The 24,598-nt window shown below is 40.4% G+C and overlaps 1 protein-coding gene across 3 annotated transcripts in view; it reads left to right on the forward strand.

Moving 5' to 3' along the window:
- The window catches only part of CHCHD3 (coiled-coil-helix-coiled-coil-helix domain containing 3), a 259,841-nt gene that overhangs the window by 148,913 nt on the left and 86,330 nt on the right, over positions 1–24,598 (forward strand). Inside the window, exons 5-6 of one of the 3 annotated variants that reach the window (XM_084787378.1) lie at positions 18,506–18,520; positions 19,489–19,572. The exons of 1 other annotated variant lie outside the window; for it this stretch is intronic. In XM_084787378.1, the coding sequence (XP_084643504.1) occupies positions 18,506–18,520; positions 19,489–19,572 (99 nt within the window). The remainder of the gene's footprint in view (positions 1–18,505; positions 18,521–19,488; positions 19,573–24,598) is intronic. One more of the 3 variants, XM_084787379.1, reaches the window with a different exon arrangement.

A 24,598-nucleotide genomic window follows, 5' to 3' on the forward strand; every position in this document is an offset into this window, starting at 1 on the left:
CAGCAGTGGCCTTTCTTACAATTCTTGAGCAGTTGCATCGCATACGAACCCTTTAGCATCATGTCATTATATGGCTATCCTGTTTACTTGGTAAGCCTAGATGGGAGCACTTGATCTGTTTCTTCATTTAACTTCCCATTTTATAGCTGAAGAAACAAGTGGCAAAAAGGCGTTTGGCCATTGTTCCCTGGCTGTGTTACACCCAAGTCACAAGACCCCTGTAGGCCACCAGAGACCAGCCGGATGCAAGATACACAGGGTCTTTTATTGAGCAAGCTCCAGAGCAAGGACCATCAGTTCTCTGAAAACTGAAGAAGGTGTCAGCCTCGACTCCTTAGGCGACAGGGTTTATAAAGGCAAAAACCACAAGCGGGGCTTTCCAAGCCTTGGCATTATCTGATTGGGTAGGGGGCTATAGGGAAATTGGCCTTAAAGCTGATTGGGGTAGGGGCTTTCGGCCAAGCTGCAAGGGGAATCTTATCTAATTTTTTATCTACTGTAACATTGTGGATTTTTCACCTTATGTGTTGGCCCCTGGGTGCCAATTCCGGGTGTTACCAGGCATACTTTTGTGGGCTTTCCCAAGACCTTGGGGAACATGGGGGAACAGGGGTTTACTCTGGGGGCAACACAGAGGCTTGGTGCAAGATGGCTTTTGTTGGTCCTCACAGCTGGTAGGTCTTACAGTCAAGGTCTCAACCAAGAGGCCTGCTCAGTGGCCACATGTGATTTACCCTTGAATTTTACTGATTAACTTTGGTGATGATAATTTGCTTTAACCACTAGCAGTTGCTTATCAAAGAGTGCAGGGAGTGTGTCTTAGCTCAGACTCTTGGGTCAGACAACCTTTTCTGACCAGAAGTTACTTTCTTTACGTTTTCCCCATTATCTTCTACATGGTAGTTAATTTCTTTTTCCAAGTAATGGCACTTATGTAAATTTATATAAACTTTTAAAAGGGAGCTAATGTGAAGGAAAATAACAGTCAACAGCAAAAGTTTGTAAATGATGGCAAATCAAACAAAAGTCCTGAAGATCGTTACTTAGATGCTGCTTGGCAGAACATGGTGATTGTGTGTAGAGGTGAAGGGTTATGGGTGGGACAGCTCTCTGGTTTGACTGATGGACTTGACATTCTTTGTTAACAGTGAGGGAACTCAAAACATGAAAAATAACAAATGAGGAGAAAAGTAAGACTACAAAAGCTAGAAAGAGATAGGTTAATGTCTAACTGGTAACTAACTTAATTGCCTGTGATTTGAGTTGTGGATGTTGAGTTGACTTACATTCAATTAACCACTCATTCTAAGAAATTCTACTGGGTGACTGATAATCAAACATTTGACTTGCATCGAGCTATACAAGTAGAGATGGTCTATAAAAGGAATACGGAGAACCAAAAGGTAGTACATGCAAAGTCAATCCAGGAGCACTAATCAGTGGGGTACAAAGCTAACCATGGAGGGAACCCCAAGACCTGCAGACAGCAATGCACATTATGAATACTCTCAAATCACTGTATTCACTTCCACCATAAACACTGAGATTTTCACAGCCCCCTCTCCTCCCCTTTTTTTGAGAAGGAAACTATAACTTGGGACAAATTGTGAGGCATAACAATATAAAAACTTAGTTTCATAGAGGCTGGAGAAATGGATCAGCAGTTAAAAGTATGTGTGTTTCCCAGCACCCATGTTCAACAGTTCACAAACCCTTGTAACTCCAGCTCCAGGGGATGGACACCCTCCTGCCTTGTTTGCACCCACTCCCACACACAGACACAGACAAATATTTTTAAAATCAGTTTTACAAAGCTAATAATTGCCAGGTAAGAAAATTATACCTACTATTGATTCCTTTATTTTCAATGCAAGAAATCAAGTGACTGTTCCCCTTAGTAATTCTCGTACTTCAGAGGGCATGCCCCGTGGTGGCCCAGGGGTGACAGTCACCTTCTTTATGAAGTTTTGATTCCACTTCTGTTAAGCCTTATGGAACTGATGGCTTTTTATTCTGCAGACCTTTTTATGAGCCTCTGTCGCTGTCTCCCACAGCATGTTAGCATCCTGATGGCTGCCTAATGCCTTGGCCACTCACTCTTGACCTCTACCAGGGTTATCTGTAAACAGCGCCCACTGCTTTGTGTCTTCAGGTGACACTGAGAAGTATGTCAGTCTGCTGTGCAGTGGTTCCTAATTTTTCATGCGATTGCCACGTCACCTAGATACGCCCTGTGCTGGGACTGGTTCTTATCTTGCCCCTGTCAGGCCTAGTTCCCAGATGTGGCTGCCTTTTCTCCCCTTCCTCAGGACTGCAGCCCTTTGGGAACATGAAGTGTGCTTCCGGCAGCTATCCAGCCACGGCTCCGTGTCTGTGGGCCTCACGTCTCCTCTAACCCTCTCTGTAAGTTTCCGCATCCTTCTCACCTAGCTGAGAATGGCGTTTGAGCTTCCGTTTGTGCCCAGTCAGTGATTATACATGATGCAATGTCCTCCTTCAGTCTTCTTAGTTTTCCGTTTCTTCTGTTCTGCCGTCCATCCTCCTGCATCGCCCTTCTTGACCTGTGGTATGTCTGACGGCAGGATCTTACTGACGGCCAGGGGTGCTCCTGAGTATTGCTGGGTAGGACTGTGAGCACCACTCAGACATAGTGGTGAGGGGCAGGGACGACTGAGCATCATCACGTTATTATGCTGTTGCCTCTATTTGCCACGTCTTCGGAGCATCGTAATTGTTAACCTCTTTCCTATCTCCAGGGCACAGCTCTCTTTTGTTTGATAATTAGAAGGTGAGATTGTATCTGAGGAATGGGATAGAAAGCCACCTGCACAGACTCACTGTTGAATTTCTCCAGACTTTCAAAGAATAACTAATTCCAATGCTTTTCAAACTGTTGCTCTAACTATAGAAGTTCATTGAGTTCTGTAGTTTTGGGTCTACTTAATTTTGGTGTGTGTGTGTGTGTGTGTGTGTGTGTGTGTGTGTGTGTGTGTGTGTGTGTGTGTTTTAATTGCAGTGTTTACTATAAATATATATAAAGTTTAAAGTAAAAATGTAAAGACTCCACACATAGAGTCTTTGTAGCTGCTATTATCCTGATGACAAAACTGAAAAGGGATACAACAATAAAAAGCTAGGGGCCAATTTCCTTGTTGAATACAGGCATAAAAATCCTTTAGAAAATGCTGGCAAACCAAATTCAACAACACATTAAAAATGTCATGCAGCATGGTCAGGCTATCTTCATTGCAGGTTACAAAGATGGTTCCGTATAAGTAAGTGAATAGATAACAGTAAAGCACCTAACTAAAAGCAAGGACAACAGTCATGTGATCATCATGTGTGTCACTGGACACAGTTCATTATTCTTCCAGTTTTTCTTGTGTGCTTTACACCCTACCCGCAGTATCTGCTGGCCACCTGCTCACCAAGTAGTCTTTCTTGTACTTTTATGTCATGTACCTGTGCACATTTATATGTGTGTGTGTGTGTGTCTGTGTGTGTGTATGTGTATAAATGATTCTTCATATAAGAGAAAGCATGCAATGTCCTTCTTGTCCCCCATTATCTTTGCTTTATTTCTTCTCACCCCTCTTCCAAATAGACCCCTCCTACTTCCTTATCTCCTGTTGGTCCTGTAGCTCCCTTTATGATGTCCGCACTAGCGTTGCATTGTCTTCTCTTTCTAATTCACCTTGAACAGGAAGATTGACTTTCCAAAAGCAAGTCTATCCTCCTTCACACTTTTGCTGCCTATAGCCTACAGAAATAAGTCAGCCCATAGCCATGTGGTGGAATCTGTATGCAGCATAGTTCCCATGCATTCTTCTGTATGATGAATTTTGTAATTCCCACTTCAGCTAACATACCTGCAGAGACTGCCTTCCTTCTCTCCTCGTTTTCTGATTATTGTCACCTTTCTTGAGACACCCTTAAATGACATCTCTGATCATTTAAACCCCGCTCATTCAGCTTTCAAGCTCCGGTCCAGCTGCTGAGATCCTTTTCCTATAGCATCTATGTAATGTGTTGTGAGTGTTATTTGTGTAGATAACCTGTATACTACTTCCCACCACAATCTTGTAAGTTCTTGAAAAATAGCGTTCATCTGCAGGAACAGTTTCATAGTTTTATAGCTTTGCTTGTAAACGGGAGCTTTAACAAAGTGTCTTATGGTCATTGAGTGAGATGTAGTGAGTTAGCTACTTATGGTGATCCACCTTGTCCAGCTCAGTGTCTGAGGCTGGTGCCAAAGAGGTTTTCACCAAATACTTATTGAAGAAATGAATAGGTATATTGTTTGTACCGTTGTATAGATGGGTCAATTATTTTAGCATTCAGCCTTTTAACATGTATACAGCATATAGTTTATTTCTTTGGTGATAAACATGTTCCGAATACCCTAGAGTCCTTTGTAGATTATCCCAAGCAGTGCCATCTGCTTCTAGCATGTCTGTGTGCTTGCTTAGAGCTGAATAGAGGTAGCCAGGCTGTTCTTCCAATCACACTGGGAAGATTCTGCATCCAGAGGATTCCAGGAATCAGATGGACAATAGATCAGTGAATAGTTTCATGTTATATTTCATCTCTTGAGTATGCGGGCGATCTCGGGTGACAGCCAGCTCCAGCAGGACAAGGGACAGCTTGTGGCTGAGACCAGCTAGGCAGCCTTTTGCAAATGTCCCAGCCAGTCGTCATCTCTTCCTTGATCATGTCATCATTACTGCGGTATTCATCTCACACCAGAGAAGAAGAAAAAAGGAAGCAGAAAGGGGCCTTGGGAAGTCGTTTCTCCAGCGCCTAACCCAGGCTTGTCACACTGCAGGGGCACAGTGTCTGGTTTTAATAATCTCACATGTCATTAGTAGTAAAATATAAACCTATTTTTTAGAGTTTTATGAAAATTTTTTGCTAAGATTACAAAACATCATTTATGATCTTAGTGGAGTGGCAGAGGAGGCGTTAGCTTGTAAATGTCATTACACTGCTTGTTTTCAGTTTTAGATTAATGGCAGGTAGTAGCCATTTTTCAAAGCAAACAGGCTTCCTTTTTAGTTCAGATGGAAAAAGCACCAATTCTTTACTGTAGCCCAGAGTATTCTGTGCAGGTGACAAATGGCAGAGATCACATAACATTCAACATTTTAAAAATGGAGTAGTTGGATAATTTTCTAGAGGACCAAGCTAGAACTTTTAGCAAACTCCTTCTCTTATCATACTAATTGAGTCACGGTCTTGGCTCTCTGTGCTGAGCATGCATGGCTATTACTTTCAGGGAGTTTATTTTCAGGCGGCCATGCCAGCCTCCATCTTCTTCATTCCGCCTCTGGGAAGGAACTGCATCTTAGAGTGCTCAAGGTGATCCCCGATGCAAGTAGTGGTTAATGTGGGCTTGTGCACGCGCTCGTGTGTGTGTGTGTGTGTGTGTGTGTGTGTGTGTGTGTGTGTGTGTGTAAGGGTTAGACTGGTTGATGGGGTTGAAGTAATGTATTAGTTTTTATATTTTTCTTATTAAGGGATAGTTTAATTTCGAGTAATGTCTGGAGGTATTTAGTATTTCAGCTTTAAAATATGAACCAATATAATGCATATTCTATATCAAGTATGATTAGCTACATGATCTTTCTTGTTTCTAACACATATATAATGCTTTATCTACATGTATAAATATCTTTGCCTAAGCTTTATCAGTATTCCACCACCGAGTATATATCTTTATATGACTGTTTAATAACAGAAATATGCATAGAATGACAGTCCCGTTTATTATTAATACCACCATTTTATGTAGACTTTGCTTGCACTTGCTTTAGAAGCTTGTGGGGGTCACTTTGTTCTGCGTTGTAGTCTGACTGCTTAGTGCCTGGCTGTGCAGATGTTAGGTGCTTTCATGCATCTGATCAAATGGTGGGTTAATGAAAATCACACTCACAAATGGCAATCTATAATTAAGATGATAGCTGGAGCCATAAAGCAGACAAGATACTCCTGTCAGACAGTTAATAATATTCCCACTTCCCAGCAGGCAAAACCTAATCAAAGTCCTGAGGTTGCTCATTATTGTTGGGATCCAAACCTAGAGAAGCTCTGCCTGGGGAGCGTTAGTGGGAAGAGTCATAGAGCTTGTGTTCACTAAGTGCTTCCTGTAGCTGTGAATTTCCTGCATAGCTCTTGTCTACAATGGCTTCCTTAATGGATTCAATGATGTGCAAAAGAAGTAAGTCAAAAATAAAAATATGTGCCTAGAAATGTGCTGTTTATTTCACATTGTTTCATATTCAGTCTTTCTTGTGTGGTTGTATTACTTTTAGGTCTTTAGGAGTGGTAAAATATATTAAAGCTATAAGTTGATAAATACATTATGTGTGTATAAATTACTCTATTTCACTTTGAATCTTTCTTGGGTAGCTGTGTTGTGTTTTTTAGGTCTATTTTTAAATTTTATTTTAATTGCACTCAAACGTGCATATGAATTCAGGTGCTTGCAAAGGCCAGTTGTGAGTTGTCTGCCCTGGGGGTTGGGAACTGAGGTTGGGCCCTACAAAAGCAGTGTGCACTCTTTAAGATTTATTTATTTATTAAGTATACAGTGTTTTGCTTGTATGTACATCTGCACACCAGAAGCAGGCATCAGATCTCATTATAGATGGTTGTGAGCCACCATGTGGTTGCTGGGAATTGAACTCAGGACCTTTGGAGGAGCCATCTCTCCAGCCCCAAGCAGTGTGCACTCTTAAGCACTGAACCGTCATTCCAGCCCCAGTAGGTCTTCACAAGTGGTAAAAATTGTTTAAAAAAAAAATCAAGGTACTGTTCCCGAGTCTCTGGGCAGCACACCTATAGTTAAAAGTACACAGAGTGTGTAAGAGGAGTCCAGATTTAAGATAGTCCTCCCATGTCAGACAGCTGGGGGTGAGAACAAAGCGAAGGACTGTGTGAAGATTCCCAGAGGTCAGAACAGCTCCTGTGGAATTGCTTCCTGCCATGTCCCCATAGTGTGAGCTGCCTGGGAGCAACAAGGAAAGTAAAAAGGCTAAAGGGAACACATACCAAGGAGGCCCGTCCTCTGCATAGTAACCTGTCTCTGCTGTGTGTATGAGTCACTTGAATCATTGCAAAGCCAGGATATGGTGTAAATTCTTAGATTTGCTATAACTGATGCTCTCTACATTGATACTAATTATTCCTATAATGATTTTATTTCACTTTTTTCACTGTATCATATGCTGTCTTTAAAAATAAAAAATTCTACTAGAAAGAGAGGGATGGGAGGAGGGAGTTGAGGCAACAAAGCTAAACCTGAAGGAGCCATGCTGAAGGAGCCAGTCCAAGCAGAGGGCTATTCCTTCCCTGCTGTGGCCTCTGCACTGCAGCTTGACTCCTCCAGTGGGCGGGGAACACTGTCTTTTTGTCCATCTTCACCCAGGATGCACGTGGCCTTTCCCTGTGCTGTTTGTATGCCTGCTGTACTCTGAGTGATTGTACTTTACATGCATCCCTGACTCTCAATCCCTCGTCTAAGACTTCTTTCTCTTCCACTCTGTTTTAAGCCTGACGTTATCATTGGAGTTTTCCCCATATTTTTAATTCTTCCGTATTTCTTTGGCTAGATAAAGTTAAGGCTTTTGTAAATACTAAAGATTTTTAAGAACTTATTCCTTGTTATTAGATTGGGGAAACCTGCAATTCTATGCAAGCCTACTTTACTCTGATATTTTTAAAGTGGTTGTTTTATTAAGGAACATTTTAAAAATAATTTTTATCCCCTAGAAAGCTTTTCAAATTCTATTTGTAAATTTTTAATATTTATTTTTGCATGCATGTAAGTAATTTACCTTTATGTATACATGTGCATTGTGTCAGTGCCTAGTGCCTGTGGAGGTCCCAAGATGTAAGATCCCCTGGAACAGAGCCATAAATGGTTGTGAGCTACCATGTGGACGCTGGAAACCAAACCTGGGTCTTCTGCAAGAGCAACATGTGCTCTAAACCACTGAGCCATCTTACTGTCTCCTTATAAGTTCTATTCTCTGCAGCAGAGTTGTATCTTCATTTTAACATCAGCACGTATGAGAAATTTTAATTTGTTTTATGGCTATTCAGAGTCCCTCTGTGCTAGCTTTCCTACATTATCAGGTCAGTGTTTTGTTTTGTTTTGTTTTTTTAAAATTCAGTACTAGTTGGAAATGCTGCTGACATATAACTTCGGCCACTACAGCTGTGTTCACAGAGAAGAGGCCTTCTCTCTGTGAGGGTGTGTTAGAGTGAGTCAGACCCAAAGTGGAACTGAAGGATTCCCACTCAGGCCTCCTCAGGGAACTTTTCTGAGAGTCACATCAATTCTCTTCCTCCTTCAAGCTGGGTGATTGAGTTTACACTGTAATTCTTTGTACCCACCTCCATAAGATCCAGAGCAGAGGTAAAGATGTCTAGTTATTTTCTGGCCTTACTCATTTGTATATAGAAAATGAAAACTTGTATGATTTGGTTATCATCCATGAGTTGAACTTGCCTTAGAAAACTGCTTCCTTCCTTCCCAATCTTGACTACTTTACTTTTCCAAGTTGTGGCAAGCTGGGGAAACACCACGTGAATTCTGCCAGTTCCTTGTAGTACCTGCAAACCCATTCCCAGTACCGAGTCAGGCAGAGAGGCAACATCTGCGTCCACACAGTGTCTGCCTCTGGCAACCAGGTGTCCCAGCTACACGGCTGTTTCCAAATGTTGCTCGGTGTACGCGTGTCAAGTCCTAACAGTTTGGCATCAGACTCATTTGTAGAGTTCCTCTGGTCTAGCCATATTGCAGATTCAAAATGTGCAATAACAGACATGTTGTGGCAAATGTGGATGTCAGGGGGATCTAAGATGTAGTCAGCCTATTTCAGGAAGTTCATAAATAGGAAAACAGACTCAAAAAAGATAAAAAAACAAAAGCAAAAAAACCCCAGTGAGTCGCCCGAGACTACAAGTCAGCAGCTGGGAAGGAACTCGCCTCACTCACCTCATAACTTTGTTTCTTTTCTGCTGCATGGAATCTGTGGTTCAAATTGTATTCCACTGCTTTGTCCTGTTGGATTTGCCCTGCCTGTCCTGCATCCAAGTAAAGCCATTCTGAAGGAACAGTTAGGTATGAACATGGAGCTCCTCCATAGTTTGCTGGTATCCCGTCTGTCTAGACAGAAGTTGACTCTGCCCCTCATCTCACTTGTTACTTAGCAGTTCAGAGTGTGTGGCGCCTTGGGCATGCCCTTCAGCTCTGCTCTGAAAGGCGGCAGCCTGCCCAGCGTCTCCTTTCGCTCTCCTGTGGTGCCACCAGACCTCCCTGATGGCCTGAGGCGCTCAGCCTGCTCCTGCCCCGGCTTCCTTCCACCTGTCACCTGTCTCCTGTACTTTAATTCTCCCAGGGATTGTATCCCTGAGACTTGAACTAGCACAGGGTAGAGGCTGTTTTGAAAATACTTTTGCAATAGTCTATTTCAGCTACTACAGAAAGTCTTGCTAACCTTGTCTGTGCGGAGAAGTGCCAGAGTAGCCTGATGTACTCCGCCAGTCACTTTTACATGTTCTTCTTCAGCTTTATACAACTGCAGAAAGAAGTAACTCCAGCATGAAGGGAAATAAACTGCTGAGAAGTGGTAGGAGTCCCAGAACCAACTTAATTCCTGAGCTTACTGCATTCCCTTAGACAACAAGGAGCCTCACTGCCCACGAAATCACCTGGGTGCCTGCGGGTGTGTGTGTGTGTGTATGTGTGTGTGTGTGTGTGTGTGTGTGTGTGTGTAGCTGTCTGTGAAAGATTACAAGAGAAGTTGACAATCAGCAAATTGTTCTCAATAGTGTGACCATTAAATTTAAATTTAAATGGAACAAATGCAAGTTCATCTAGAGAAAAGGAATTCAGTTGTCTTATAGCAATTGTCTCTGTGTTGTTGTCCAATTTATTTGTCAGATCAGTCACACTGGATGCCTTGGCCCAGATAGTGCAGTTTAGCTTGCCCCTCTCTCTCAGAGAATCTGCGCTTTGTGCTGTTCAGGGTGAAACAAGATTATGTACAAATGCCTGGAGATAGACATTTATTCTTCATCATGGAATAAGAAAATAGATACATTTTAGTAACATTTCTTGTGACTAATTTACACAACTCCAAATGCTTCACTCTGCTTCACACTCTGCCGCCTCAGCTGTGGTTTAGTTAGGGACCACCTACTTTTCCATGTCATGGTAGCGGTTAGTGGTTGATAGCACTGACCTCTGCTGTGGCTGCGTGTGGTAATGAGTGTCCCTTGCTGTTCTAGGCCTGGACGTTTGTGCAGTAGCTTCTGTGTGCTCCACTGTGTTCTCCTTCTTCAACTGATTTTGATCTCTGAAGTGTTGTGATGCTTACTTGCCCAACAGATTCCTGTTAGGTTTTGTTGTTGTTGTTGGTTTTGTTTTGTTTTGTTTGTTGTTATAGAGGAAATTGAGTCTTTTGGAATGTCCTTCTGCCCTTAGCTTCTGAACTTGAGTCAGCGTGGTCTTTTAGGCATAGTCTGTCCTCATTTTCTGCTCACATCTTTCATAAACATGTAGAAGCAAGAGCTAGAGAAGACGTGAGAGCCGTGGCGCTTTCAGAGTCAGTTTCACTTGTGACACGGCATTTATCTGGCGTTTCTTAGACACTGAAGTCGATGTTTAAACAGGTGTTGAGAGCAAGTCTAGGACTGCACAGCCTAGGCTCTTGTGAGATTCATGTTGAAATTTCCTGCTACTCTGTAGCATGAGTTATAGTGTAAGCACACTGTGCTTTGTTTTCAAGCATGCCGTGTAAAGCCTTTAGCAGGGAGCCTGGCATAGGCAACACTGCCCAGCAGAACAAACGTAAACCAGTTCCAACTGAATATCAGTCCTACCTGAACCAAACATGAGTTCAGAGGCTTCAGCATCTTCTATGTGATGGAGTCTTATTTTCCACGAAGTCACAGGGGTGTGCTTATGTATCTCTTCTACACTTCTAGCTCTGGATCGAAATTTCTAGTTTGCTCTTTGATTGGGATTCATTACATCATACATATGTGGCCATTTTCAACAGTTTTATGCACTGTCTTTGCAGGTCATCCTTGCTGTCAGGTTATGTTACAGCCAGTTCTTGTCCCAATTTTCCAATACATATGAATGCTTACTGAGCAATAGTGTGTTGGCAGGCATGTACAACAGTATTCATAGCACCCATTTTGTGAAATCAGTGATGTCCCAATTTGCTGTTCTTTGCTGAAATGGTTCCCTAGGGGGAAAAGAGCTGCTGATCATTGGCCGCAAGCAACTACCAATTCTTAGAACAGCTGTTCTCAACAGGGGACATTTGGCCATGGCTAGGCAGAGATTGGGTCATGATCTTTTTTGGACTAGATAGGTCAGAGCTAAAGATGCTGCTGCACATGCTGTGATGTACAGGGCAGCTTCCACAGCAGTGAGTCCCTTGGTCCTCCCAAGTAAGGATACAAGACTGGCTCAAACAGGCTCTGAAATACCATTCTTGGCATCCCTAAACTGCAGGCATTGTTGGAGATGCATAGCCTGTTAACACAGGAAGAAGGGTTTTATATAATATTATAGCCCACTTTCAAATTTTTGACAACTTTTATTTACTAATAACCTCATCTGTGGGCTGGAGAGACAGCTCAACAATGAATAATGCTCTTGTAGAAGGCTGGAGTTTGATTCTTAGTACTCATGTCAGGTAGCCCGCAACCACATGTTACTCCTGGTCCAGAGCACCTAACACTCTCTGTATACTTGCTTACATACATGCTCACATATACACATACATACACATAAACTAAAAGTAAGTCTTTAAAATAAAAAGAACCTGTACCAAATATTGATCATGTAGTTAGTGGATATGTTCACTAATACAATCCTGCTTCCACCAGCCAATGTGCTAAGTGTTATTGTTGATCAAAACATGGTTGAATGACACTCTCTGTGGAATCTCCCTTTACACTTTGAGTGTCCACTTAATTTTGGGCTCCTCCTAGGAAGATTTGCTGTTACTCCTGGTTGTCAGATGTTGGCACTAGCTTGTTCTCCCTTAGCCTGAGAAGCACGCCTGCATGATACTCTGTGTATGCTGAGCTGCTTTTACGTCAGTCTCAGTGTTCCTCCCTGACAGCCAGCTGTTTGCTCTGCCTGCACCTCGCAGCCACTCCATCCTGACTGCTGCTTTTGTGGGAAGTACTGACTTAGTTTGAGCCAAGCATATAGACAGAGGAGCAAAGCCTCACTCCAAAGAGTTCAGAGCTAAGGACAGGGACAGTGGGTGAGAAAACATATGTAAGAGAACCATTGTACAAGATATCTTGAAAGGTTTTATCAAATGCAAAGACAAAAGATGTGATATAGCAGAAACAATAAGAAGTAATATTCAAGCCTAGCCTGAAATGGGCACTGGTGCTGGTTGTGCATGGTCACACGTAGATGTGATGGACAGGGCCCACATTCAGGATCCTTTTCGAATATAAAATTAAACTAAAGTGCCCATAAAATTAAGATTTCAACTAATGCTTAATTTATATTTGGTAAGTACCATGATCTGGAAACTAAACTGAGGAGAGCACTGGAAATGCGTGACGTGGACACCACTGCCTTAAATACATGCCTTGCACCATCACTTTTGTCATTGTTGCACTTAGTTGTTGGTTTATAGAATCACTGCCTTTACACTTGCTTTGTTTTCCCAGAGAAGAAACAGTACAAGAAACAGGGGGTGTTTCCAGTTGGCTGTTGCTAATATGTGATCAGGACCACCCCCTGCCAAAAAAAGTGGAAATGGAGAATAGGATTCTTGAAACTCCATGAGGACAAAATATAAAAAAATTAAAAAATTAAAAAGTTAAAAAAGAAAGAAAGAAAGAAAAAAATTCCCAAAACCTGATTTGCTCCAATCCTGGAGGCTTGTTTGAGGTCTAGAATTCAGATAAAGAAGTCTGTTAGAAGTAACTCCATCCCCATCCCCTCCCCCAAGAAGCTGTTGGAAATTGACAGCTGCTAGCGTAAGGAAAATCAGTTTTCTTCAATGAAGTGACACGGGTTCTATCAACCATGCTCCAGGGAAGGCCCCATCCTCAGGAGTAGTTGGCTAAAACAAATCATATCCAAATTTTCTTTTTTAGCTTTTTGTGTTTGTTTTTTATTTTTTAGGAGAGAGAAAGAACATACAATTGGAAGGGTAGGGAATAGTGGTGAATATAGTTGGAGGAGAAAGAATATGGTCAGATTTATTGTATGAAAAAAAAAAAGAAGTCTGTTAGAAGCATAGGTTTTTAATCTCCTCTGTTGTCAACCAAATCAGGGATTTTATGGTAGACATCAGTCTAGTTGAACATTACAAGCGAGGACTCACACATAGCTCTGATTACGCCCCTTAGCAGGCACTGAGGAGTGTGATTGTGTGGACAGTAGGCAGGCCCATGGAAGTTCATTGAGATGAGCTAATTCCTTGTTAGTGCATGTCACTGGCTGACTCTCCATCACTCTGTCATATACTTGACATAAAGGACTTACGGCTCACACCTTACAGGTACCTGCCCACACAGTAGGGGTGTGTGTGCCTGTGTTAGCTCCCTTCTTTCTCAACTCTTATTCCACCTGGGCCCCGCTGGTGGCTGGTACTGTCTGTATTCAGGCCAGGTCGGCCCCACTTCATCTCTGGAAATGGATGCACAGAAACAGAGAGGTGTGCTTTGCTAGTCTCTTGTGTGCTTCTCTCCATTCAGGTTAACACTGGCATTAGCCATCCTGCCTCTCAGTAGAGGCTCAGAGAATCCTTGTAATTTCCCATTTGTAACGCAGGTCGAGGCCATGGTTACTTTGGCACATTGCTGTGATTCAGTGATGATGTTGTATAGTTTCTGATGCATTCTTGAAGCGTGTGCTCTGCTATCTCCTTTGATGTTTTTCTCATTTTATGAGCATATAATTTTTTGAAATTATACATACTATGCTTCATACTAAATTTAGACAAGGAATGAAGTTTCATTCCTGCTCTTATTTGCTTATCTTTTTACATGCATTGTGTGGACAGATAGACCTGCCTGCCGCAGATTATCCCTACCCTTGTGAACCTAATGACTCCCAACTCATTATGTCTGTATGTCAGAAGGGTCAGAAATTTACAATAAAAGAAAATGTGGCAATAGGGTGGGCCTATTGAGAACTCTTTAAAAGTGTTGCCTTTTCTTAGCCCTGGTAGTGTCTACATTTGCAGTGTTATCTTAAGAATACTGAGCAGGTACCTGGTTTTGCTTTCTGCTTTGATCTGTTGCCATCAGTCCTGGCATTTCAAAGGCTTTCACATGCCTGCGCCCTAAGTCATTATGACATCACTGAGTTCCTAGTGCCATTGTTTAGTACGACCCCTGAGCCATACCACAGCTAAGGGGGCACAGCAATGCCGAAAAGTTTGAGCTATGAAGATTTTCCAAAGAATATACGTGGAAAGGTAAAGTTCCTGTCAGCACCATGTCTTGCCCATTTCCTTGTGTTCTCTTGTATTGACTTTAGTGTCTCTTTTGTTGTGAAATACCTTCACACTTTTTCTGAAAAGAGACCAGTCTAGGAAGAGGTAAGTGTGTGTATGCTAATGTTTAATATAGTGACCAACACCGAATATTTGTTTTGGGTTCATAAAACTTGATTTCCTTATTTTCTTTGATTATTTTGATTATGTGAGACTAAGTTTCCATAATGATCCACTTTAGCATATTCATTCACGTTTTCAAGCCCATTCGAATTGTCCCAAACCCAGCACAATTCGAAAACTAGTACGTGTCTTCTAGGAATAACAAATGGAGGTGGGGAAAGACTATATTCAGAAATGTTCCTACCTTAACAGTAAATAATGTTCTAATCTTCTTTGTTTTCATTTGTTCATTTACAGTGATTCAGTGTCTGAAGTTTTATTTCTTTGCCGTCAGTTTACTGCTTTCTCTTAAGCTGAGTGTGACTTTCCATCCTCAACAGCCATTAGCTTAGCCAGTGGATTCTCAGCTTATTTAGGTCTCAGGATTCATATCGTGTGCCTTTTCCTCCCAGCATCCCATCAACTGTTTGAGAGCAGTGTGCCACTGAAGTGCTGTGACCGTGACTCCTGCTCAGCCACTCCCCCAGTGCAGCTCAAGCTATTGATTGTTTGCAGTTGAGGGAGCATCTGTGACATTTGCCTGTAGTTAGGTGCTGTGGGGTCTTTGGAGACAGCTCCCTTTTAGGTCTTTAGTGTGCGTTTCCGACATTTGGTTGTTGTTTTAACAGTTTTTAAGTGTTACATCTTGGCACATCCTTCGTTTAGATTGAGAACAGCTCTTCGAAATTAAATTGTTCATTGTTCCCGTATTCATATTAGACTCAACTATACACTTGCAATTTTGAATTTTCTTGGTGTTAAAAAATTTCCTTATGCCACATACTCATTGCATTTTTAAAGTCAGCCTTACCATCTTAAAAAGAAATTTGTGGTACTCTTATTTTAATAACCATGTTGAGAGATACACTTTTTTATGGAGGGAAAATCAGGTGTGAGAACATTAAGGGTTTAGGAGGTAATTTCTCTGCTGTCTATAACTGTTGGAGTTGTTCAAACAGATTTTGAAGTTATGAAGTATAATTACTTAATTCTTTACTTTCAAAAATCCTATATCAGGGGCTGGCTATAGTGGGCATGCCTTTAATCCTAGCACACCTGCCACTTAAAGGACTTATGAGCTTTATTTCAAATTATATTAGAGGCTAATACTCCAATAATTTTCTTTTGATGAGTGTGATCCAGATAGTGGTGATGCAGACCTTTAATCTCAGCAGTTGGTAGGCAGATCTATGAGTTCGAGGTCAGGCTGGTCTACAAAGTGAGTTCAAGGACAGCCAGGGCTACATTGAGAAACAATGTTTTAAAAAACAAACAATTTTGTATCAGTTAATGTTTTGATCTCTTAGTTTAGGATAAATGTATTCATATTGATATTTAAGTTTTGGGTGGATTATAGAAGTAAGAACTGTCCATTGCTAATAATAAGGAGTAGTCAAGATATTGTAGTCCAGAAATATAGCCCTCATTGTATGTCATAACTGCTGCTAGCATTTCAGTGTGGTTGTACTTCTTTGGACCTCTTTATAGCATGCACTCAATTTTCTGTCCTCTGCTTCCCTCTCTCTTATTTATTTATTTATTTATTTATTGTGAAGAACTGTCCCCACTTACCATCTTGACTTCTATTCCCTCCCAAACACACACAATTGGTATTTTGATTATATAAATTATTTTCTAAAATGTCAGTTTTTAATTATTCCTGATGTCTGATAATGTGACTGGGTCAAAATCTTTGATCTTACTTTTTGCTAAAATCATTGTAATTAGTTTTTTATTGTTGGGCCTTATCTTATTTGCTTGAACTCTGTTGTTCCTCCTTTGTTGTTGATTTACATAATTCTTTCTCTTAGATATACATAAACTTTTATTTTAATAGCTGCTGTAATTGAATGCTTAAAGTAAAATTGCCTGTCAGTGAGAATAGCAGCAATATTTATGGGCATATCTTTTCTGGTTCCCTTCTGTTGCTGTGACAAAACACTGGCTAAAAGCAACCTAGGGGAAGAAAGAGTTCCTGTCATCTTACATTTCCAGCTCATAGGCCCCTCCCTCTTACATTGAGAGAGGTCAGTGTAAGAACCTGAAGGTTGGCTGCTTGCTGGTCCTCGCAGCATCCTGACTGGAGAACTCACTCAGAGACAAGGAGGTACAGCGGAAACAACAGACCACGGCTGCTTTGCTGGCTCAGCCACAGGCTCATGCTAACCTAACTTTCTTGTAGCCGGGAGCACCTGTATAGGGTGTTACAGGATGGTGCTGCACACAGTGGGCCGCACCGCCTCTCTCAGTAGTCAGGACATGCTCACGGGCCTGTCTAGTCAGGCGGGTTCTCCACCAGGGCTGTCCTCTCAGATGACTGGAGGCTCTGTCAGTTTGACATCCAAAGAAGTATTTTATATGTTAAATATGCTTAGTTTATTTTTCCTTTTAAGATTTTTTTGTAGGAATTGCATTTTTGATATACAGCTCTGAGTTTTGATAAATATATATACAATATATACCACTCCTGCACATAAGAAGACATTGATATCTCACTTCAAAAATGTCTTCATTTTGACTTCTGGCTATAAAATATGTTTATTTTTAATCATGGAAAAAAAAACCAACAACAAATCATTCCTAAAACTACCACCATGTTTGTCTGGACATTTTCTAGAAGATTCATTTTTCATTCTATTTCAAAAGTGGTTAAAATGTACCTGCTATTAATAGTCTTTCCTCCCTCCCTTTGTAGTGAATATATATATATTATATGCATAGTATATATGTATACATATATATATATACACATACACACACATAGATATATAGGTATTGAATTGATCTGGTTTTTGTTTCCTTGTGGGCTTTAGCAGCCCTGCAATGAGTGTGTAATTATGCTGCCAGAATTGCTAAGAAAATCCATGAAATAGAAGAGTTCTAATTTTTTGTGGCTCTGCACAATTTTAAGAATTATTATGTGTTGTCAAATTAATGCTTAAAATGGTTAGGTTATTTATATATTCTGACAAACAATATAGATAAAAACATACTTTCCTGTGTTCTTGGCAACATTGATGATTATAATCTTATATTTTGTCAATTTGGCATATGAATAATATAACACTGATTTTTATCTGCATTTTTTTTATTTTGTAGCTGTATTGTTTTTCATGTGCTTATGATGTGTAAGTAAATGTAAATCACCAGTCTCTATATTGTGTCATGTTTGGTATTTGTTAAGATGGATAAGACTTAGTATTTACACCAAGCTTCTACTATATCAGTAGTATTAAATTCCACAGCCATACTTGGGATTTTTGTCTTCTTTGTCATTGGCTTATTTTGATTTTATTATTATTATTATTATTATTATTATTATCATCATCATCATCATCATCATCATCATCATTATTATTATTATATGAATGCTCTTGTAAATAATTATTTTCCATTTTTACTTAATTTGAAGATGCATATTGAATTCATTTTTTCTTTAAATAAGAAGTTATATTTTTTTCTTACTTAATATATTCTGTCAAAAATTCTTTCTACATTTATTTTTTTCTTTGTAATCTTAAAAGACTAGTTAACTTTTTACTGTGTTCTACCAAGAAAATATATGTTACTTCAAGCATATGAATGTCCTTTTATTTAATCTTACTATTGTGTGTTTCTTATTATTCATATGATTTCAAGTAACATGAACATGTCAGTGAAACCTTGCACAGTGACACTTAATGTATTCTAAATTAGCACATCTTTTATTTCCCATTATTATTATAATGATAATGATGATTATTATTTTGGTTTGTGTTTTCAGTATCTTCTACCAGATTTAAGGAGAAAGTAGTATATATACATATATACATATTGCTAACTATCTGTTTATTTTTTACATGCTGCAGGATATTGAAGACAAAGTAAGTAACAACAGCAAACCTGCAAATGAGGAAATGGATTCATGTAAAGTAAACAGAGACTTGAGCCAATAAGTTACTCTGGTATAGAGTGAGCCAGGCAGCACATGAGTACTTTGCAAAGAAATATGAAACATGGAAAAGAATGGAAATGCCAACATACATTGATTTCTTCTAAATAGAAGTCAGACATAGATTTAACCTTCACTGAACAAAAAATGTTACTATAATAACTTTGTTAGTGTGAGTTAATACTATAAAGAAAATTCAGGATAGCAACAGTTTAAAAAATGTGTGTGTGCATTTTAACTAACCTTGACATCCACAATGAAGAAATATATTTACAAAATAAGATCTTGTAAAATTAACGTTATGACTAAATGTCTTAAATTAATTTGTTATTATACTTAAACATTTCAAATATAGAATAAACAATAATTATGGCTTTTCCATACTTGAGGCTGCCCTTTCTTCATATATAGGGAAAATTAGATGAATACATGTAATTACATACAGGTTGCACTGATCATTCAAAGGGTCTCAAGTGTAAGGCTCATGTACGTGTGCTATACAGGCGGTTGCTGTTGTTATTTATTCAGGGTTAGCAAACATGTATCTAAGTCTAAGAATAAGACCAAAGTTTCATTGTGCATAGGATTAATCCTTTAAGTTACTTTTTGAAGGAGAAGTTACATAAGACAGTCTGCTGTATACTGTATCCTGACATTTCCAAATACATTTGGACAAAGTAGGACACAGCTGTTACAGTAAGAAGAAACACAATGCAGTTTCATTCTTTACATACAAATGTAGCAATCATCATCATCATATTAATGTTTTTTCTATGGCAGAGACCTAATAGAAACCATCAGCTTTCTATACGTTTCTAGTGCAGTTTCTGCCTGAGATTTGCTTTGTGGTTGCTGCCCTTGCTTTTTCTCAATATAGCATACTCCTCGTGTCTTTTTTAGGCTCGGCAGCTGGAAGAGAAAGACCGAATGATACGGAAGCAGGATGCGTTCTACAAAGAGCAGCTGGCCAGACTGGAGGAGAGGGTATGGGTATTCTTGTCATTGCTCCTCGTCTCTCCCCCGTCTGTAGCTTCCCGCATATTTGTTTAAAAGCCAACAAATTAGCACTAACGTTGCTTTCTCTAGTTGAGAGGCGAGGAGGCCAAGCAGCTAGGTTATTGTCTCCATGAATGTCATTTTGAACAGTTGTGTTACTTGTTTGCTGCATTTTCTGTACCCCAAAACTCACTCTCATAATTTACCTTATAATGCGTTGTCCCAGGCCAAACAGCGGGCCATTACTTTGAACTCCTCCAAACATTGTCTATATTGTATTTTGAGTGCATTCCTTGTTCATCACTGTGTGTGTGTGTGTGTGTGTGTGTGTGTGTGTGTGTGTGTGTGTGTGTGTTTGAGTTTGAGACAAGTGTTTCTGTCTTGAATTCACTATGTCTAGGGATGACTCTGGACTACCGGTCCTCTTGCTGACCCCTTTGCGTGCTAGGATTACACATGTGTGGTAACATCCCTGGCTTGAGGTGGTCCTGTTTTGAAGGGTATGCTGTCAATTAAAACTTCATTTTGCAATTCAGTGTGTCCTTCAAGAGTGGTGACAGGAACTTAAAGTACATTGGACTTAGGAGAGGGTTTAGGAAGAAAGAGGGCATAGGCCCAGTCAGCCTGGATTCCAGAGTAAAACCAAGACACAGTGAAGACATCAGGGCTTGAGGAACAGAAGACAGTGGACTTAAAAATGATGTTTGAACATCTCATCAGAACCCCTGTTCAGTGAAATTGATTGAATTGCAAATCTGTTATTGGATTGCAAAGTAACCTTTCTCCTCTGTTTAAGATCCAGTTTGTCTTTATTTACAATATGACATTTGGCCAGATCAGAAGTAGGAAGAAAAGAAAAAAAAAATACACCATTAAAACTACTCAATCATTGCAGCTATTTGTATTTTAAATATATATCCTTGTCTCCTTCTGTGTCAGAGGCTCAGCACATCTTGAATATAAAGATCATTTGAGCATTTATTCTGCAGATAACCAAATATACACCTAATGTATGCAGGTGCTGCTCCTTATGCCGTAGATATATAGTACATATTTTTTAAGCTAAACATTTACTTTCATGGAGGTTTAAGTCAGTAAAAAGTCATTTGTACATAGTGTACAGCAGCATAGATATTGTGGAGAACAGTAAGTTAGCAGGAATAGGCGCTCCCATGGCCAAGGTGTAAGCCTGGGGTTGATGGGGACAGAAGAGCTGTCTGATAAGATAGCGAGGAATATCGGCCATTAGTCACAGGAAAGCAGATCAGCGTCACTCCTGAGGTAGGGGCATAGTATGCACATATGGGAAGGACAGAAGCCCGGCAGCATCAGCAGCAAGTAAGTGAAAGTTGAATGAAGCAAAGGAGACTTGGCAAAAGATTAATTTAGAGTTGGGATGGCAAGCCAAGCATAGTGGCACACAGCAGTTAGCCCAGCCTTGTCATCAGGGCTACACAACACGTCTGAGATTACAGAAGGCTGTGTGAGAACCCTACCGAGTTGGGGGATGGTAGGTGAGAAAGGAAGGCGATTAGATGGCATAAGTATAACTAGGGTGCTAGCAGCGGAGATGAAATATTTGGTGATGCTTTTGAAAGCAGAAGAACGGCTTAGACATAATCTAGGTTTGGCTTTATAACTAGATTTGTCTATAGAGGAAGGTTAGCCAGGTATCAACTAAGACATAGGTGGTAGAGGATGTAAGAGGTTTTGTTTGGGGATTATTTGTGGTGCATCTTAACACATTCACATAGCAGGGTTGAAAAGACATGGTTTAGAGGAGAAATTGTTGATAAACTCTCCACAGTAAATATTTGAGCTCACATGTGTCCATTGCATTTTTTAATCTCTCCCTGTGTATTGTGTAAGTGAAGGGGACTGTACGCATACCGAAGCTCAACCTTTGTATAATTTTCACATCATAAAATTAAAAACATCGTTCATTTATATGTAGGAAGACCATTCTTAGGACTGTCTCCAGCAGCAGGTGAGCATGACTTGATGTGCAGGTCACAGTCTGCAGAAGGGCCACTCGGAGAACCACTTCTGATGTCATTCTTCTTTCTTCATAGACTCTCTAATGAAACTTACCCTCTCAACTTCTTCAGCTGGTTGGAGGAAGTAATATTTGTATTAGTGGCTTGTTAAGATGACCCAAATCTAGGATCTAAACAGTGCTTGGGTATCATGCATAACCCTCTGGGTCAACCCCAAGTAATACCCCTGCCAAAATAAAAGATGACATGACACCCTTTGAAAACTGGCATGAATATATCAAGTCGAGGTGCTTTCATCATAAGACATGGACCAAGATGGTAATAATCATGAAATCACTTTAATGTCAGTCCACCTCCTCATGGTTTCTACCCAGTCCTGTAAAGCTGTTTTCATCTATTGGTGATGTTCCTAGAGGACCTGTGCCGTTTTGTCCAGGTGGGGTCATCCGTGATTGCATGAAGAATATTCAGTTGGTAATACGGCATTTTGTAAAACCCGCGAAGGCATTTTCTTTCGTGTTGTCAATGGTTGTGAAGGTGCAGTGTGTAAAGCCTTCTGAGCATACTTGGCGTTAAGAGGTATGAAAGTGCTGAACTGGGTGGTGCTTAATATAAGAAAACAATGTTAATGTGAGTGTGTGGAATCATCTGTTTACAGTGCATTCCAGGTTGCTATGGATTAAAAGTGGATTTGAACACATCTTTCTTTTAACCACATGAAATGATAAACCTTCAAGTCAATACTTAATTACCACTGCAGAGTGGAATCAACTAGTCCTACAAGGATTGGAGAAGGCAATGCAGGTTAGAGTGTGTGCCTTGGGTGTGTAAGGCCTTGCATTTTTGAGGATGACTAAAATCAAAATAAGTTTTAGGATGCCATCCCAAGGTTGTCCGCGTGGTAGACAAAGCAATGTCCCGCCTTTTCATGATTGCTTATCTTATTCCTTCAACTATCCATTTTGATGCACATTTCTTTTGTAGTTGTGGACTCGTCAGTTTGAGCATATGCAACATGTACTATTCTGTACTACAGCCCAGTTTGCTACTTGATTTTATTTCAGTTAACTATTTATCAGTGAGGTAACTGCCATATATCAAGGCCTCTTCTCCCCCCAGGAGTTTAGTGTGTATACCAGGGTCTGAGGTACTCATTACCTTCCACTAATATGTGTGGCTTATTACGTTTAATTTTCCCAGACGACAGTTTTATTCTTCTTGGAAGCAATATCCCAAAATCATAGCTATTGAAGCTTTGACGGGTCCTCATTTCATAGCAGCCAGAGGCCACAGACTTTCCAGATAGCGCCGGGCTATGTGAGACCGTAACCTCTTGACTCCTCAGTGTCAGAAACCTCATGTGTACATTTGTGGCCTGAAGGGAGCTTTATGAGTATGACTTTTGTTGAAGAGACCAGAAGAATATTCCCTCCTGGCTGAGAGTTTTCCCAGAGGAAGCCTCGAGTGGTCTCTAGGGAAGACTACACAGTTCTCTAGGGACTGGCTCAAGCCCCATGGGCAGTTCTTTTCTATTTTCACAGTTTATTTAGGCATAATTAATTGACAGATCTATAATGCTTCACACCTCTCCAAACATCATATAATATAATGTATAACTATACACTGTGTGATGAGTTTGATTGACTATGTATGTTGTGTAGACACAGTTTACAGTTTGCCTCATTTATCCTCACATGAGGCCGCCCACTCTGAATATCCTGAAGCTGAAAGCAACCTGCCCCAAGAATACAAAGCCAGAAAATTATCAATAGGTCTGGTTTTGAGTCAGCTTCCTCAGCAGCACTGGGGACCAGATACTGCCGTCTTTAAAATGGATGAGTTTATGCAGGGTATAAACTCTGGCAGGGTACTGTGTTAACTCTTTGAGTGCTAAGCTAGCACATCTCACTTCTAGTCGAACTTTGCAGGACCAGATCTCATCATTTGATGATTGCCTGCTTATAACCTGAAAGTACTAAGCACTCAAAAACATAAACTTTGACCAAAAAAGGATGTTTTCTCTACCTAGAAACTGCATTGTGATACAGTCCCCAAAATTACTTTGCTATCTGTTTAGTGCTTTCTCTTTTAGTAAGGAATGTGCAGCCATTTGAGCAGTTTGACATCCTTGAGGTACTGATGTCTTCACCTTTACTCTTGTAGGATAGTCAGCTCACTCTGCATTCTGGGAAAAAAAGCATACTTTCTCTTACTAAATAGTTTTGGTGGATAATTTGTTTGAAGTGGATTGCTGGCATGGTCTTAAGGAAAATTTATTTTTCCTAGCAGTTCGTTGTTCTAAGGGAGAAACATCAGGGTGTTGTCAGTTAGAGAACGTGGAGGTCAAAGTCACACTATCCAGAGTCCTTCTAGGATGAAGGCCACTCAGTTCCCAGGATGTCTTGAGAACTCGATCCCTTTGAGGGTTCTAGTGCCATACACATAACTTTTTAAATTTTAAAATTGAATTAATTCTTTGTGCTGAACCAACCACTTTGTTCTTGACTCTCTTAAGGATGATGGGGTCAGCACAGCGTGCAGGGGAGATGTAAAAGTCCCCTTTTAGGGGCCTTAGGAGCTGAGGGTGGTCAGAGAGCTTAAGATCTGTGGGCTCAATGCTCAGATTAACCTGGTCGTGTTGTGCATATTGCTTGCATTTCATAGACTCCTGGGATTCAGTAGTGGTATGAATGCACCTTGCAACAAACCACCTAGAATTAGCACAGAAAAGGAACTGCACCAGCTGGGCAAAAGAGAGCAGTGAAAGGGAATAGTGAAAAAATAAATTACCGTGAAGAAGTAAAGTATATTACTGGCTTGTCACCTGGGAATAGAGTTACTAATTGAATTCTGAGGTCATATTTCCATCAATGAGCAGTGTTTCTTGAAGCCCCTCACTTCCGGTGGGTGGCGTATCTTCTGCAGCATCTGTATGATTAATTGCTGATGGGGATGCTTCGCTTTTTGTCAGTTGATATTTTCACCTATGTTGCTTTCTGCAAAGCTTAAAAGAAGTG

This window comes from Acomys minous, assembly GCF_964271855.1.
Source record: "Acomys minous genome assembly, chromosome: 6".
Taxonomy (NCBI): domain Eukaryota; kingdom Metazoa; phylum Chordata; class Mammalia; order Rodentia; family Muridae; genus Acomys; species Acomys minous.